Source organism: Hippocampus zosterae, chromosome 6 (assembly GCF_025434085.1).
Source record: "Hippocampus zosterae strain Florida chromosome 6, ASM2543408v3, whole genome shotgun sequence".
Lineage (NCBI taxonomy): Eukaryota > Metazoa > Chordata > Actinopteri > Syngnathiformes > Syngnathidae > Hippocampus > Hippocampus zosterae.
Window position 1 is genome coordinate 23,441,997 of NC_067456.1, and position 15,189 is coordinate 23,457,185.

Consider the following 15,189-nt stretch of genomic DNA (forward strand, 5'->3'; position numbering starts at 1 on the left):
TGAAAATAAGTACAGAACTTTAATCAAACATATTTTCTTTTCATGATAGAGAAACTGTTTCCTATGCTTCATTTGCTTACATGCCGAAATTGTAGGGTTTTTTTCTTGGACCTGAGCTATTGCTGTACCCTTTCTCAGTTTTATCGACTATGGGGATGTTTTAAACACTGATATGTATCAATAATGTCTACAATGGGATGGCCTGACAAAAACGGTGTAATTTCAGATCACAATGCAAAAAGTGCAATTGCAGTGGCCCCAAAAGTCATTGTGGGCCACTCTTGTTCCATCCTGTGTTGCATTTCCAATTATCTTTGTGATGTCATTGGGAAAATGTATTCAAAGACCAAAATCAAAAAATCCACTGGGGTGAATTAGGCTACCTTATTTTCTGCACGATAAGCTTTGGAGTATAAGGATCTCTTCCAATTAATAGCCTATTTTCAGATATAGGATGCACAGTATTATAGGGCATCGAATAGAAGCTTCAATAGTGGCTGCGGTTATGTTATGGATCCACTAGATGGAGCTATGCTAAAATGAATACAATACAATACAATACAACACAACACAGCTTGATTTAGATAAGTTTTCACAACCGCTGCAGCTGTAATAAAGCACTTTACAGAGCATTCAAAATACTAGAAATCAAGAAATCTGAATATTGATCATACATAATGCACATCCGATTATAAAGTGCACTTTCGGGTTTTGAGAAAATTGAATGCTGTTAGGTGCACCCAATAGTGCGGAAAATACGGTATATTGGTGTTTTTTTTTTTGATACTCATAAAATGGGGGAAAAGCAAAAACGTCTATATAATTAATGAGTTTTGTTCAACACTGTCTAATGTGTACAGTAAGTGATGTTTAGCAATGGATGAACGTACCAATACCACTAAGTGCATGCTGCAGCTCCAAGGTGAAGGCCATGAGAGGAATCTCATCAGACACCGGGAGAATGGCCACAGTGGACAGGTTGGAGGCAGGATTCCCAGCATCCCACTTACTGTTTGGAGTCCGGAGGGGAAGACTTCTATCTACAAGTCAAGAGGAAAGCGAAAAAAAATCACATTAAAATAATCTTCAGCATTTTACGCCATGGATTATTTTAACCTAAGCCATACAATCAGTTTGTTTTCTGGGCAATGCCATCGAATCTTCGAGCAATGCAGCGCAAGTTTGAAATGTGATACGACCTTGACAGTACATACCAACCAAGGGTCCATTGACCTGCTGCATATTGCCCAAGATCTTCTGTCCCAGCAAATGAATCAGCCTCGTGACGACCTGAGGATACCTCCTCTTAATGGAGTTGAGAGCTCCTTCAGGCAGCTTAGCCAGCTCAGAGTCCCTCACAGCATGGACCGTAGTGGCTCGGTTCATGTGGGTCAGGGCCTCGACCTAGATAATTCAGATTTAACCGCAACTTGACATTATCCACTTCAATGCTTCATTCCAAGGACCTAAAAAATTTTTTAACACGCACCACGCCAATTAGGTCTCCGCGGCCATATTCTCCTGCAAGCTCCTTCTTCCCATTATCCTTTGCAATGACAGAGCGCAAACGGCCACTGAGGACAATGAAGGTGCTGTCGGACTTGTCTCCCTGTCTACATGCAATCAGAAAAGATTTCAAGTACAGTTCCTCCACCCACATTAATAATTATAATGGCATTTGTATTCTTAAGCATCAACATGATCATGAGAGGAACTAATGCAATTGTTTGCTCACAGTACAACATTCATCACCGTTAATTGATATTTTCTTAAATCTGTTTCAGCATCGGGTTTTGGAACACTTTGAGACACCACTGCTAGCATCAAAAGCACAAAGGTGAGAGAGAGAGAGAGGGGGAGAGAGGGAGAAAATGCTCTATGCTTGACCATTTCTTTTCAACACTGAAAATCAAATTTCCATTCATCCATCCATCATCTACCGCTTAACAGGGGCCGGGTCGCGGGGGCAACAGCTTTAGCAGGGAAGCCCAGACTTCCCTCTCCCTAGCTACTTCGTCCAGCTCTCCCCGGGGGATCCCGAGTAGTTCCCAGGCAAGCTGGGTGACATGGTCTCTCCAGCGTGTCCTGGGTCTTCCTCGGGGTCTCCTCCCGGTGGGGCATGACCGGAACACCTCACCGGGGAGGCGCTCAGGAGGCATCCGAATCAGATGCCCAAGCCACCTCCTCTCGATATGGAGGAGAAGCGGCTCGACTCTGAGCCCCTCCCGGATGACCGAGCTTCTCACCTTATCTCTAAGGGAGAGCCCGGACACCCTGCGGAGAAAACTCATTTCGGCCGCTTGTAACCAGGATCGCGTTCTTTCGGTCACAACCCATAGCTCGTGACCATAGATGAGGGTTGGAACGTAGATCGACCGGTAAATTGAGAGCTTCGCCCTTTGGCTCAGCTCCTTCTTCACCACGACAGACCGATACAACGTCCGCATCACAGCAGACGCTGCACCAATCTGCCTGTCGATCTCCTGCTCCCTTCTGCCCCCACTCGTGAAAAAGACCCCAAGATACTTGAACTCCTCCACTTGGGGCAAGATCTCCTCCCCCGACCCGGAGGGGGCACTCCACCCTTTTTCGACTGAGGACCATGGTTTCAGATTTGGAGGTGCTGATCTTCATCCCAACCGCGGCGCGGGCCCTGCGCCCGCGCCGCCCTTTTTCAGTACCGGTCCGCAAGATACGAACCCGCGGGGGGTCGGGGAGCCCGCCCCGACCCCCCCATTCGACTCCCGGCACGGCGGGGGCTACCTGGTTGATCCTGCCAGTAGCATATGCTTGTCTCAAAGATTAAGCCATGCAAGTCTAAGTACACACGGCCCGTACAGAAAATCAAATTTGACAGGTTTATTAACAACGGTCTTCATTGTGCTGTGTCAGATTTACAAGATGTTTGCTCCACCTTTGCAGGGACTTTATTTGGTGCCTGGGAAGTTCATTCATTCATTTTCCGAACCGCTTTTATCCTCACTAGGGTCACGGGGGTGCTGGAGCCTATCCCAGCTGTGTTTGGGCAGTAGGCGGGGGACACCCTGAACTGGTTGCCAGCCAATCGCAGGGCACACAGAGACGAACAACCATTCGCGCTCACACTCACACCTAGGGACAATTTTGAGTGTTCAAACAGCCTGCCATGCATGTCTTTGGAATGTGGGAGGAAACCGGAGTGCCCGGAGAAAACCCACGCAGGCCCGGGGAGAACATGCAAACCGGGGAGAACATGCAAACTCCACACAGGGAGGCCGGAGCCGGAATCGAACCCACGACCTCTGCACTGTGAGGTCAACGCGCTAACCACTGGGCCACCAGGCCGCCCTGCCTGGGAAGTTCAAAACAAAATACCAAACTATGAAACACTTTTATATAATTTACACTTCGGAAAACAATTAAACAAAAGCCTCCCAAAATGTACATTTTAGAAACAAACTAAAATAAGTCATCCCAACCGTGCGCAGTTAATAGCACGGCACAACATTAAATTGCAAAAAATAGGCTACGGTTATTAGCCTAGCATTATGTTGCAGGGGTTTCCAACTCCGGGCCTGGAGGGCTACTGTCCTGCCTGTTTTGCAGCTCTCCCAGGAGCAACACACCTGATTCAAATAATCACTATCATTGTAACGCTGCTTCAGAGCTGGCTGATGAGCTGATGGTCTAAATCAGGTCAGGTATGTTGCAGCTGGGAGTGCCGGAAAACAGGCAGGACAGTAGCCCTCCAGGTCCGGAGTTGGAGACCCCTGCTATATAGTTTGCAGTTCTTCCAATCCCAATGGGTCTCGCCTCCACTCTGGTCATTTCAGGAACATTTTCCGCATCCTGAGCATCTGGCTTGTACATTTACAGTCCAAATTACATACATCATGCCAACAACCTTCTCTTCCTCCAACTCTTTAAACACTTGAATCCCCTCAAATTTGAAACGATGCTTTCCAAATCGATTTCTGACTGGCTCTGTAAACTTTCCATCTATTGTTGTCTTGAAGTGATATCACACTTGTGGGTTTGACCTTCGTTAGTGTCTCACTTCAGGAAAACGATTACCGGTACTTTGCCAAACTAGAAGCGATTTCCCCCCCCCATGTTTTATTTAATATATTACCGGTATGTTTAATTACTTTACCTGTGACATAAGAAGACTGTAATTTGTTTTGAATTTTCTAAAATTACTTCAGAGTTGACCTTTAATTGTCAGTGTTTTGGCTTTTGTTAATTCTTAAACATACATTTGTTTCGCCCTTTTTTGGGATTTATTTTTGTAAATAAATAAAAATGTACATTTTGGGAGGCTTGTTAATTTGTTTTCTAAAATTTGTTTCATCCAGTGTAAAAGTTGTAAAAGTGTTTGACAGTTTGGAATTTTGTTTTGTACCTATTAGCCACCGTAACTTTAAGATGTTCAAAATTTAATCTTAAAGGACACATTTTGCTAATTGTGATAGCAGAAGGCTTACTTCAACTTTAGCCAAATAGTGGTGGATGTAATTTAACCCTTTCAGGGACAGTGGTTAATCCAGTGGACAGTTTATCATGTTCTCAGGTTCCAGGGTGCATGAAAGAGTTAAAAAAAAAAACACGCCCCCTCTATCCATTTCCAGATAATCAGTGCTTCTCAGCTATTTTACAGACACCAGCCAGATCTTCAGAGAGACAGACTTGTGAACATGAAACATGCAGCTACAAAAAATCATACACCAAGGCTAAATAAATGATTCGAATGCGTAATCCGCCCGTCGCTGTCTTCAAAGAGTACCTGTAGACAGCACGGCCAGCCTCCAAAGCCATCCAGTCCAAGGCAAAGTCAATCTGCCTGACGAAGGGTGACACCCTCCTCACTACAGTGTGAGCTACATTCAACACCACTCTGGGCTCCTCGCGCATTATCCTGCAAAGCAAAAAAATAAAAAATACATACTGTATTCTGTTTGCACCATAAAGATTCAGGGAGCATAATGCCATTTATGAACATAGCAAGAAAGTGGTGTCCATACTCATAAAAGTGAGCCTTTGATATGGAGAGGAATGTGCAGTCTTTATGAGCACGTGTGGTGAAGATGAGAGGTTCCCCGGTGAGCACAGCAAGGTGTCCCACCATCTCTCCCGGGTGGGTCACAAAAAGCAGAGTCTCGTCCTCACGGTCAATCATCCGCTGGTAAACATGGAGTAAACCTGAGATGACAAATGCCACGCTCACATCCTGTTAGTAAGGAGAAAGGAAAGCGATAAGAAAACCACTCCCTGCATTTTGGTATCTTGTAAAATTGACAATACAGTTATTTTTAAGGGAATTAATTATTTTCGGTACTACAGTCTGGATGTGAAAACCTGGTCTCCTTGGTGGGCCACGACTGAATTGGCTTTGATCTGGCGAAAAGTGACCCTACCCTCCAGCAGACCGGGGTTCTGAGAACATTTAAGAGACATAATTAGAATAAATACTGTGATAGTAAATGAGGTTTCAACATATCAAATCTAACAGATATTATTATGAGTTTTTTTTTCTCAAAAGGGAACCAATGAACCACAACTGAAAAGGGACAATTCAAACACCTTATTACTGTATTAACGATGCAGATGGCAGTGATTATTCTTATCCTCTTTACTTATTTATCTCATTGTTTCAGTGTATCAATGAATCTTTACCAAGTTTGCCTGGCAGTTACTTGGCTGTGATGGTTGAATTTCTCTCCAGGATTGACGTACGTCCTCCTTCAGCGTTTTGACATTGATTTGTATTTATAAGTGAAGGATTGATGAAAAGGGTGAGAGAGGATTCCTCTGTGATCAGAATGGCTTTTATCATAATGGAGCGTTCATACAGATGGGCCAGTGGAATTTGTGGTGAAGCAATCATTTTGCCAGCTTGCCTTGTCTTGTGTGACCGTTTTGTGTTCTCTTTGCTGGTGAGAAAATTGTTTGAGGATTTTATTTTGAAGGTGGAAATGGAATACATGAGTGACATGGTAGACCGACATTAAAATATTTTGGAATGACAATTATTTACCTCTAATTCGTTGCTGCTTAACTTACAACTATCACTTAAAATTCCTCAACTTCTGAAAAAAATGGAGGTGTTGGAGTGATTTCTTGTAAATTACGGTATGTTCATAAAATCATCAAAATTGTCGAAAAGAACACTACTGATTGCTCTGGACCATCTCAATCTATTGTCTTTCATCGTATTCATGAATTTATTCACTGTTCATTTTATTTCATACTCAGCAGTCCCAGCAAGACCACGAAAAGTAAAGTTGGAGATGCTGGAACTCATGTGTGTGCTTGTGAATATTCTTATTCTAACAAGTCATTTCTTTTTCACACCACTGAATAAATTGCAACTGGACTGCTATGGTTGTCTTAGAAGAGGTTTCACCTCTCATCCGAGAAGACTTCATCACTTCATGTGAGGAGGGGGCAAGGCCCCACCACCACGATTGATATTGTTCTTTTGGGATGCAAAACAAACATCGTGAAGATGCCTTGCAGAGAGGGCTTTTTGTTGGGTGGAAACGAATGAGTCAATTCAAATGTATTTAATTTTTTTTTTTTTTTTTACGAATAATATTTTTGTTGAGGAAATAGAACTTGTGGTTTGGCTCACACACACACACTTGTCTGTTCAAGTGTGATCTGATGTCGACACCTCCTACAACGCCATAATATGATATGACAGCCATTTTATTTTTATTTATTTATTTTGTCATTTGCCTTGTTGAGTGAGACTGCATTATAACACCCATCCATCCATTTTTTTGAACCGCTTTTTCCTCACAAGGGTCACATAGGGTGCTGGAGCCTATCCCAGCTGTCGTCAGGCAGTAGGCGGGGGGACACCCTGAACCGGTTGCCAGCCAAATGCAGGGCACACAGAGACGAACAACCATTCACGCTCAGACCCGCACTTAGGGACAATTTGGAGTGTTCAATCAGCCTGTCATGCATGTTTTTGGAATGTGGGAGGAAACTGGAGTACCCGGGGAAAACCCACGCAGGCACGGGGAGAACATGCGAACTCCACACAGGAAGGCCGGAGCCGGGATCGAACCCAAAACCTCTGTACTGTGAGTTTGACGCACGAACCACCGGGCCGCTACATTTAAACATGTTTTAACCTATTTTGTGTCTCGAACCGCTTGTAATCCTGAGAGTCAATCACTTTGCGACATATTACAAACAGCATGATGAGGTTTCTTTGTGGGTTACCTGGAGCTGGATGACCTGCAGCAGGTCCTTTTTGGCAGCTTGGAAAATGGCATTGACTTTATTATGGTGGTAATTTCCTGTTCCAGCGTCACTGTAATGGTAAACTGCCGAAGGAGTCTGCTGCATTGTCACAGTCTTCTTTAAAATAGACTGCCAAAAACAGACACTCTAAATGAATGAAAAAGTATGACGTCCAATTTCAGTATTTACTGTGTCAGTATTATTCCTTAATTTTCTCGAGTACTCAGCCCGACAAAAGCATCCCTCTGAATGATGTAAAATGACTGGCCTCCACTCGAGGGCACACCCTGCCCCTCGCCCAGAGTCAGTTGTGTAGGCTCCATGAAGCCACCCCTGACACTCATGAAGGCACATTTTCATGAAAATCTATTAACTGTTGTGACTGATTATCTTCATTTTGAGCTTGCAGCAGTCACCCAAAAGTTAAGTGGTGAAAACCATCACAACTAACATGAATCAAAAGCTCAAAACCATCTTTGAAATATGGCGGTCCGCAAAAAATTTTACACTTGTTGCTAACAGAGCATGCAACTTGTCTGGCTAATTAACAAGTATATTAGCGCCCGCCAGTTGTGATCTGACCTTGGTGAACAAAACATTAAGCCAAGCCAAGCTGCCAAACACGAAGAAGAAGGAAGACATACAGTACCTTTACTGGACTAGAGGGCCCAGCCTCCTCAACTCTAGCCCGTTCAGAAACTCTGTTGAGATCTACTGACATATCACCTGCATGGCAAACAGACACATGTAACAGAAAAGCAATTTACACTTCACTTCTACACTTCTCCAGCACAAATATTTTCTGCAGTGTTAAGGTGTAAAGAATTAGACAAAAAGACATGCCACTTTTTCTGTTGGTTGCTCACTGTTTTCCTGGAATAAATCACTGTAATTTGGAAAAACCTCGATCCACATTGTTTTAATGACCTCTCATTGCGTAAAGTGGACACAGATAAAGTTGTCAACAAGAGGTGTTGGCCAAGGAGGAACCGATTAGATTTTGTGAGGGTCCGGATAAAGCACGATTGTAGAAACGAATGAATGAGGCACACGGTTACCTGAAACAGCAATTGGAGTTGAGAGTGAGCGAGATTTCTTATATTTTGAACTTGAATTTTCAGAACCGATGGTCTTTTCTGTTTCAACAACAACAATAACACATTAGGAAATAAAATATCCCACTATAAACAAAATTGCATGTTGTGTTCGCTGACCTGGGTCTGCTTTTTCAGCCCCTGACTCATCTGAGTGGGAAGCCTGCCTGCGGAGGCCTCTGAGTGGATGAACCTCTCCTAAGACATTCGCCACTGACACCAGGGAGATGGCTTGGCTATCCTGAAAGATGTACATTTCAGTCAAAACAGGACTGTATAGTGAGCCTTTCTCACTTAAAGTAAATGTGAGATGAGGGGGGTGTACTGTACCATAACATGATTATCATGAAGTGAACAATGAACTATAATAGCACTGAATATTTTAATTAAACCAGGACTGTCACGGTTGATTTGTTTGGGACCAACAGGTGGCTGTGTAGGGCTCCTCCTGTTGGTCATCATGTCATTAGTAGGTTTTCTGTTAAAAGGACTCCCAGCACTCTGTGTCGGGTCATTGTTGCTGTTTCTGACACTGCTTCTGTTGGTTTGTGTTTATCATATATATATATATATATATATATATATATATATATATATATATATATAAAAATAAAAAATCCTCATCTCACCCCTCGGGTGGTGTCCGTCCCTCGTTCAGCTCGGGTCGTCTACCAGAGGCCAGGAAGCTTGAGGGTTCTGCGCAGTATCCTTGCTGTTCCCAGCACTGCACATTTCTGGACTGAGATGTCCGATGTTGTTCCCGGGATCTGTTGCAACCACTCATCTAGTTTGGGGGTCACTGCCCCGAGTGCTCCGACCACCACAGGCACGACTGTCACCTTTACCTTCCAGGCTCTCTCCAGCTCCTCTCTGAGCCCTTGGTATTTCTCGAGTTTCTCATGTTCCTTCTTTCTGATGTTTCCATCACTTGGGACCGCTACATCCACTACAACGGCTTTCCTCTGCCCTTTATCTGTGGTCACGATATCTGGTTGGTTCGCCATTACCATCTTGTCAGTCTGGATCTGGAAGTCTGATAGAGAAATCTACGAACAAAATTGTATCATGTTTAAAGCTTGGGTTAATTTGGGCATGTCTGGACATGCTCAGCGCATAGGTGTCGGCCGTTTGGGCGGAGGGCCTTTTTCTTGAGTAATCACGTCAAAGCAAGGGGGGCGAAGGCTAGATTCAATCACAGAGTGCGAATAAACTAATTGGGAACAAAGAGTTGTTGAATACCAAAAGACAGTTTGGGAACAGCTGTCACGCCCAGGTGGACATTAGTCATCAGCAAAGTCTATGACTTGTGTATTCGGGTAGATCAGATCACTACCGAGGGGCCGCACCGGGGGGCGCAGTATGCTAATCTCTGGGGCAGTGTCTTTCGTGTATTTTGCAATAAAAGTTCGAACCGGTGGAGAGGGAGCCGAGTGTGATCGCGGAGCAACAACCGTCGTTCGCTCTCAGAGGTCCGCTTCCGCCGATATTGAAGACAATTTTCCTGTGTGCCGAGTTGTTTCTTTAACATTGTCCGAGAAAATCTCTGACAGTCCCACAGGATCTTCGCTCTGTCATTCTCCACCACCTTCGGAGGTGTTTCCCATTTTGACCTTGGGGTTTCCAGTCCATACTCCGCACAGATGTTTCGGTAGACTATGCCAGCCACCTAGTTATGGCGTTCCATGTAGGCTTTCCCTGCCAGCATCTTACACCCTGCAGTTATGTGTTGGATTGTCTCAGGTGCCTCTTTGCACAACCTACACCTTGGGTCTTGTCTGGTGTGGTGTATCTGGGCCTCGATGGCTCTGGTGCTCAAGGCCTGCTCCTGAGCAGCCAGGATGAGTGCCTCTGTGCTGTCCTTCAGGCCAGCCCTCTCTAGCCACAGATAGGACTTTTTGAGATCAGCCACTTCAGTTATGGTCCGGTTGTAAATCCCGTGTAGGGGCTTGTCCTCCCATGATGGTCCCTCTTCAAGCGCCTCATCTTCTGTTCCCCATTGTCTGAGACATTCTCTGAGTAAGTCATCTGTTGGAGCCTTCTCCTTGATGTATTCATGGAGCTTGGATGTTTCATCCTGGACAGTGGCTCTCACACTCACTAGTCCCCGGCCTCCATCCTTTCGGCTTGCGTACAGTCTCAGGGTGCTGGATTTGGGATGGAACCCTCCATGCATGGTTAGGAGCTTTCGGGTCTTTCGGGTCTTAACGAATATATATATATATATATATATATATATATATATATATATATATATATATATATATATATATATATTTTGCTTATGCCGTTACCGGTACTTTGAATTATTGTTGTTTTCAGGACTTTGCTTGTTTTGGATTTGGTTTTCTCAGTGTTTGATTAATAAATTTTGTCAAGCCCACCCTGCTCCTCCCTCTTGCCTGCTTTTTGGGGTCTTCCATCACCACGCTTGCGACAAGGACATTGTTTTGAATGGATAACAACTGGACTGAACAGATTGCATGAGAACATTGGATGGGCAATTTTAATGATGGAGGGGGCCACAATTTTTCCATCTGCGCTACGGGGGAGGAGGGGCACACACTTGCAAACAAGATGTTTGACAAAAAATGGACAAAATATGTGCAAACGAGCAATCCTCTTCATCATTGCATGATCCACGGTTCAACAACAAAATATTAGATTTTTTTTTTTTCGCAGTGCAAAGGGCTCTCTGACAAAAACAATTAACAGTAAGGGAAGGCACAAAACTACTGAACCAAGAACTCATCTTGAGCATTTTTTTCACACACACAAAAATGTAATAAAATTGTTTATGTCCTACATGTCATTCCAAATCAACAAAACTAAAAAAAAAATGTTAAAAATGGTGAAAGGCGGCGTTACAACCGAAAACTATACAGTGGAACCCCACTATGCGCGGGAGATAGGAATCAGGTCGGCCCGTGAATAGCGAAAAGTTGCGTATAATTGATATAATTGATTGATATGAGGGTGCTACGATTGGAAAATAACAGACGTGATTCCTTTGAATATCATGACAGGACGACGACAGAGCTGAACCAAATTTCCAAAACGAATGCATCGAGGCTTGCACCCGCACAAAAATCAGGATTCACCAGTTTTCCCGCTCAAGCGCAGCAACACTATCCACGAATATTGAGCCCTTAATGCAAAATTGACAGCCAAATATTAAAGAGAAATCATCACGTGGACTGTCATCCAAAACTAATGAAAACATCTAAAAAAAACAACAACAAAAACCCTCCACTCGCTTATTTATATATCATATATTCATATGTATCTCATATGAAATAACATCATTGTGACAAGAGTCTGGTGAGCAGTTGGGTAACATACCGTGTTGAAGAGCTCAGTGGTGAGGCCGAGATAGTTGTGTAAGGCCAGGAAGGTCACTCTTTGAAGACGCACCATGATGATCTGCACATGACCGAGGAGCATGTGTAACATTTGTTGCCTAAGTCTGCCAATGTATTGCTTGTAAATCAAGGAAATACTTCATGTGACATTGCTCTCGTTACCTGGATGACACGGACCAGTGTTTCAGGATATTTGTCAAAGACTGACTGAAATGCTACCGCTGGAAGTCGCAGGATAGCGGAGGGGACAGCAGCCCTCGCAGATACCGTCTTGTATGGAGCTGGGTAGCCCTTAAATTGACAATGAAACAATTGTGTTGTAAAAGACATGCTTTGAATAGGAGTTAAACGATCCAGAATAATTTGTAAATCTGTCATGTTTTTGGGCTTGTTTTTATGAAACAGCAATATGCTAATATCCCACTGAAGACATTCTAGACATAAACATCCATCTTTGCTCTTTGATGTTGAACGACAAATATGATTACCGGTACATTCAAAAACCCATACGGCCTCCTGGATGGAGTGCATCAGTGTTCTTAGTCATCGAGTCATGATAATCCGCAGAGGTTGAATCGAGGCCACTGGTCTGTTTGTTTGTTTCACCTTTAATACAAAGGCTTCTCCAATTATACATGTTTAAGTTTGGAGTATTGGTATCTATTAGGGGTGGAACAATATGTGTATTCATATAAAATCTTTCAATATTCAAAATCAAACCGAGAAGACAATCTGTGAAGCTGGGGAGCCCTGCTCAGTGCCAAATTGTACAATATATCCCACAAGGTACGTACGTATGAAGTATCAATGGTGAATCTCCATGAGTTCAAACATTGGCTGTACCAGGCTTTATGTGACATCATCACCGGCTCACCCTTGGGTCGAAGCTAGCTTTTTTTTTTTAACAATCATAAGCCCCCAACGCATTGAAAAATGTCTTACATGGCTTGGTAACTTGTTGCGTTGTCCGCGGTTGTACTAACAAACAAGAGCGATGTTGTGAAGTAGCTCCCTGAACAAGGACGAGAGAATGTTGTCGTGATAAACGGTTTTCAGCGCCTTCCCAGGGATGAGGATCACAGAAGAAAATAGTTTGAGAGTCTTCGTTTGAAAAGACCACCGCAATGTTGTAACCGTGCTCCTTTACATTGTGTGGGCAAAGAAAGTAAGTACATAAAGTACAAGTATATTGAGCTTTGTGCAAATATACTTGCATTGTCAACATGATTCGCCAGGTGCCAAGTGTCACAAGAAATTCTGATGTTTTTTATGTGTTGAAAAATTTGTCAAACCTTGACACTTAAGTCTCGAATCAAACCCAACTGGGATTTTTGTGTGTTGTTGCACCCAAACGGTTCATGACTGGCTGTGTCCCCTGGAGGTGGACCCTTCAACAATCAAGAACAGTCCAGTTGCCTCAAATCAAGCTTTGTGAAGCAGCGTTAGGTGTCATCCATGAAATAAAGTCTGCTAAATAATATACAAAACTAACAAGATTGTATTATGGTACCTATATGTTAAAATACAGCAAAGTACTTAGAATTAAGACACAGCTGGACTGAGACTTACAGTGATAACATCTAAGATACTGAGCAAACTGTGGACACTGTCTCCTTGTAAAACCTCCTTCACCACAGCATCTGTACCGTCCTGCAGCAAAAGCACACAAATCATATTGTCATATCACACTGATTCACAAAAACTGTTATGGGCCAAGCAAACAAAATAATCGACTCTGCTGTGGTCTTACATTCTCGCGGATGCACAGCTCGAGGCGGCCGTCTTGTACAACATATATACTGTCATCTGTATCACCTGGGCGGAATAGAGCCTCTCCCTGGTGCAGCTGGATCAGGACCATGTGACGGCATAGCTCAAGGAAGAGTGGCTTCTCAAAGTGGCCAAGAACCCTACAGAAAATGGGCATTAACTTTTCTTGTCGTGATTATATGCAGTAGTCATTATATACAACATAAATGCATCTACAGTATGTGTATGGATATACATGTGAATAGACAGACAGAGAGAGAGGGGCTGTCACAGTGGTTGGCTGGTTTACACGTACGCCTCACAGTTCAGTGGTCATTGGTTCAAATCTGGGCATTAAAAACTACAAAGAAAAAGCAAAGTTTAATACTACATTCCTGATGAGGCACAGGGATAAGGATGGATAAGGGATAAGGACCCAAAATTATTGGACCAGCAACATAAAAAAATTAAGACATTGAAAAAACCCGCATACAAAATACCAAGATTGCAAAACTTAATCATGGTATGGGTTTACTTAACTCTATTCAGTAGTTACTGTATGTGCTGGTACTTTTTGGGGTGGAATTTTATCAAAGGTTTTTACTTTTGAAAGACAAAGGAACAGAGGTGCCAGCCAATACTGCAGACTGACGCGATCATCACCGTCAACTTGGTTTTGAGAATGAATATGTTTCCAATGTTGACACGCATTTGCCAGGGGACCAGAACTTACCCCAAACGCACAAATGATGCATACATAGAATGCATTGTGAAAGACAATTGAACATCATGTTTTCTTTTTACTTCACAATTATGTGACCGTTTTTGTTGTTCTTTCCCACGAAATCCCAATAAGATAAGAAAGAGGTTGTAACATGGCAAAAAGTAAAAAAGGTTTTGATATTTATGTTTTTACTGTACAGTAATCCCTCTTTTATCACGGTTAATATGGACCAAAACCACCTGCGATAAACAAAAATCTGCGAATTAGCGACCAATTAACATAATACAGGTTAAAAAAAATGGAATAAAAATTGAAGTCCGCAAACAGTCTGTGAGAAGCTGCAAAACAACAGCGAGTCACATGGAGCAATATATAGAGTACTGTACTCCATGCATATGGAGAAATTTTTTTAATGAATATGTTTGTAAAAATCCACGATGCACCGAATCCGCGATAAACGAACCGCAAAATAGCGAGGGATCACAGTAATTATTTGTTTATGAGAAGAGAGTGAATAAAGCAAATATTTAACTGCTGTTTAAACACATTTGTTTGCCACGTATATTTCATTATTTTTTATTCGTTTATTTTTCTACTACTGTCAAAGTGTTCTTGTTTTATTGTGGACTTACAATACTTTGTAACTCGTTCAGAAATGCACGATACAAGTAGAGTCAACATTGGTCTACTTACCTGACATTTTTAAGCATGTACAGCACCTCAGATGGTAAGTGGGAGTTCTGCACATCAAATTCTGTCAAGTCTGCCTCCAGCAAACTGGGAGGGGGCTCCTTGGGCTGCAAGGAGGGGGGCTCCCTTTGAAATCGGAGAATCCTAAAACATTTATGCGCATGGACAGACAGGTATGCGTGTGTACAACCACACGCATACGCAAAACACACACACAATAAATAAATAAATAACAGATTTTTTTTAAACGCTGCATGTTTGGAAACGACATCCTTTTGAAAAATTTCCCTTACACAACAATTTGTGACAAACAACTCAGACCCTTTCATGCACCAACAAT

At 42.9% G+C, this 15,189-nt stretch overlaps 1 protein-coding gene across 37 annotated transcripts in view; it reads right to left on the reverse strand.

Annotated features, from left to right (window-relative positions):
• The window catches only part of pnpla7b (patatin-like phospholipase domain containing 7b), a 72,262-nt gene that overhangs the window by 48,420 nt on the left and 8,653 nt on the right, over positions 1-15,189 (reverse strand). For 23 of the 37 annotated variants that reach the window (XR_007962718.1, XM_052068185.1, XM_052068152.1 and 20 more), the window contains 15 exons: positions 14,853-14,993; positions 13,437-13,596; positions 13,256-13,336; positions 11,849-11,977; positions 11,667-11,747; positions 8,448-8,568; positions 8,292-8,369; positions 7,883-7,959; positions 7,213-7,362; positions 5,335-5,412; positions 5,001-5,206; positions 4,763-4,894; positions 1,490-1,613; positions 1,211-1,404; positions 891-1,036 (listed from right to left, as the gene is read on the reverse strand). Coding sequence is in view for 36 of the 37 variants with exons in the window: in XM_052068185.1 (XP_051924145.1) it covers positions 891-1,036; positions 1,211-1,404; positions 1,490-1,613; positions 4,763-4,894; positions 5,001-5,206; positions 5,335-5,412; positions 7,213-7,362; positions 7,883-7,959; positions 8,292-8,369; positions 8,448-8,568; positions 11,667-11,747; positions 11,849-11,977; positions 13,256-13,336; positions 13,437-13,596; positions 14,853-14,993 (1,898 nt within the window). In the remaining variant the exon portion in view is untranslated. The remainder of the gene's footprint in view (positions 1-890; positions 1,037-1,210; positions 1,405-1,489; positions 1,614-4,762; positions 4,895-5,000; positions 5,207-5,334; positions 5,413-7,212; positions 7,363-7,882; positions 7,960-8,291; positions 8,370-8,447; positions 8,569-11,666; positions 11,748-11,848; positions 11,978-13,255; positions 13,337-13,436; positions 13,597-14,852; positions 14,994-15,189) is intronic. The other 14 variants (XM_052068174.1, XM_052068157.1, XM_052068170.1 and 11 more) reach the window with 5 other exon arrangements.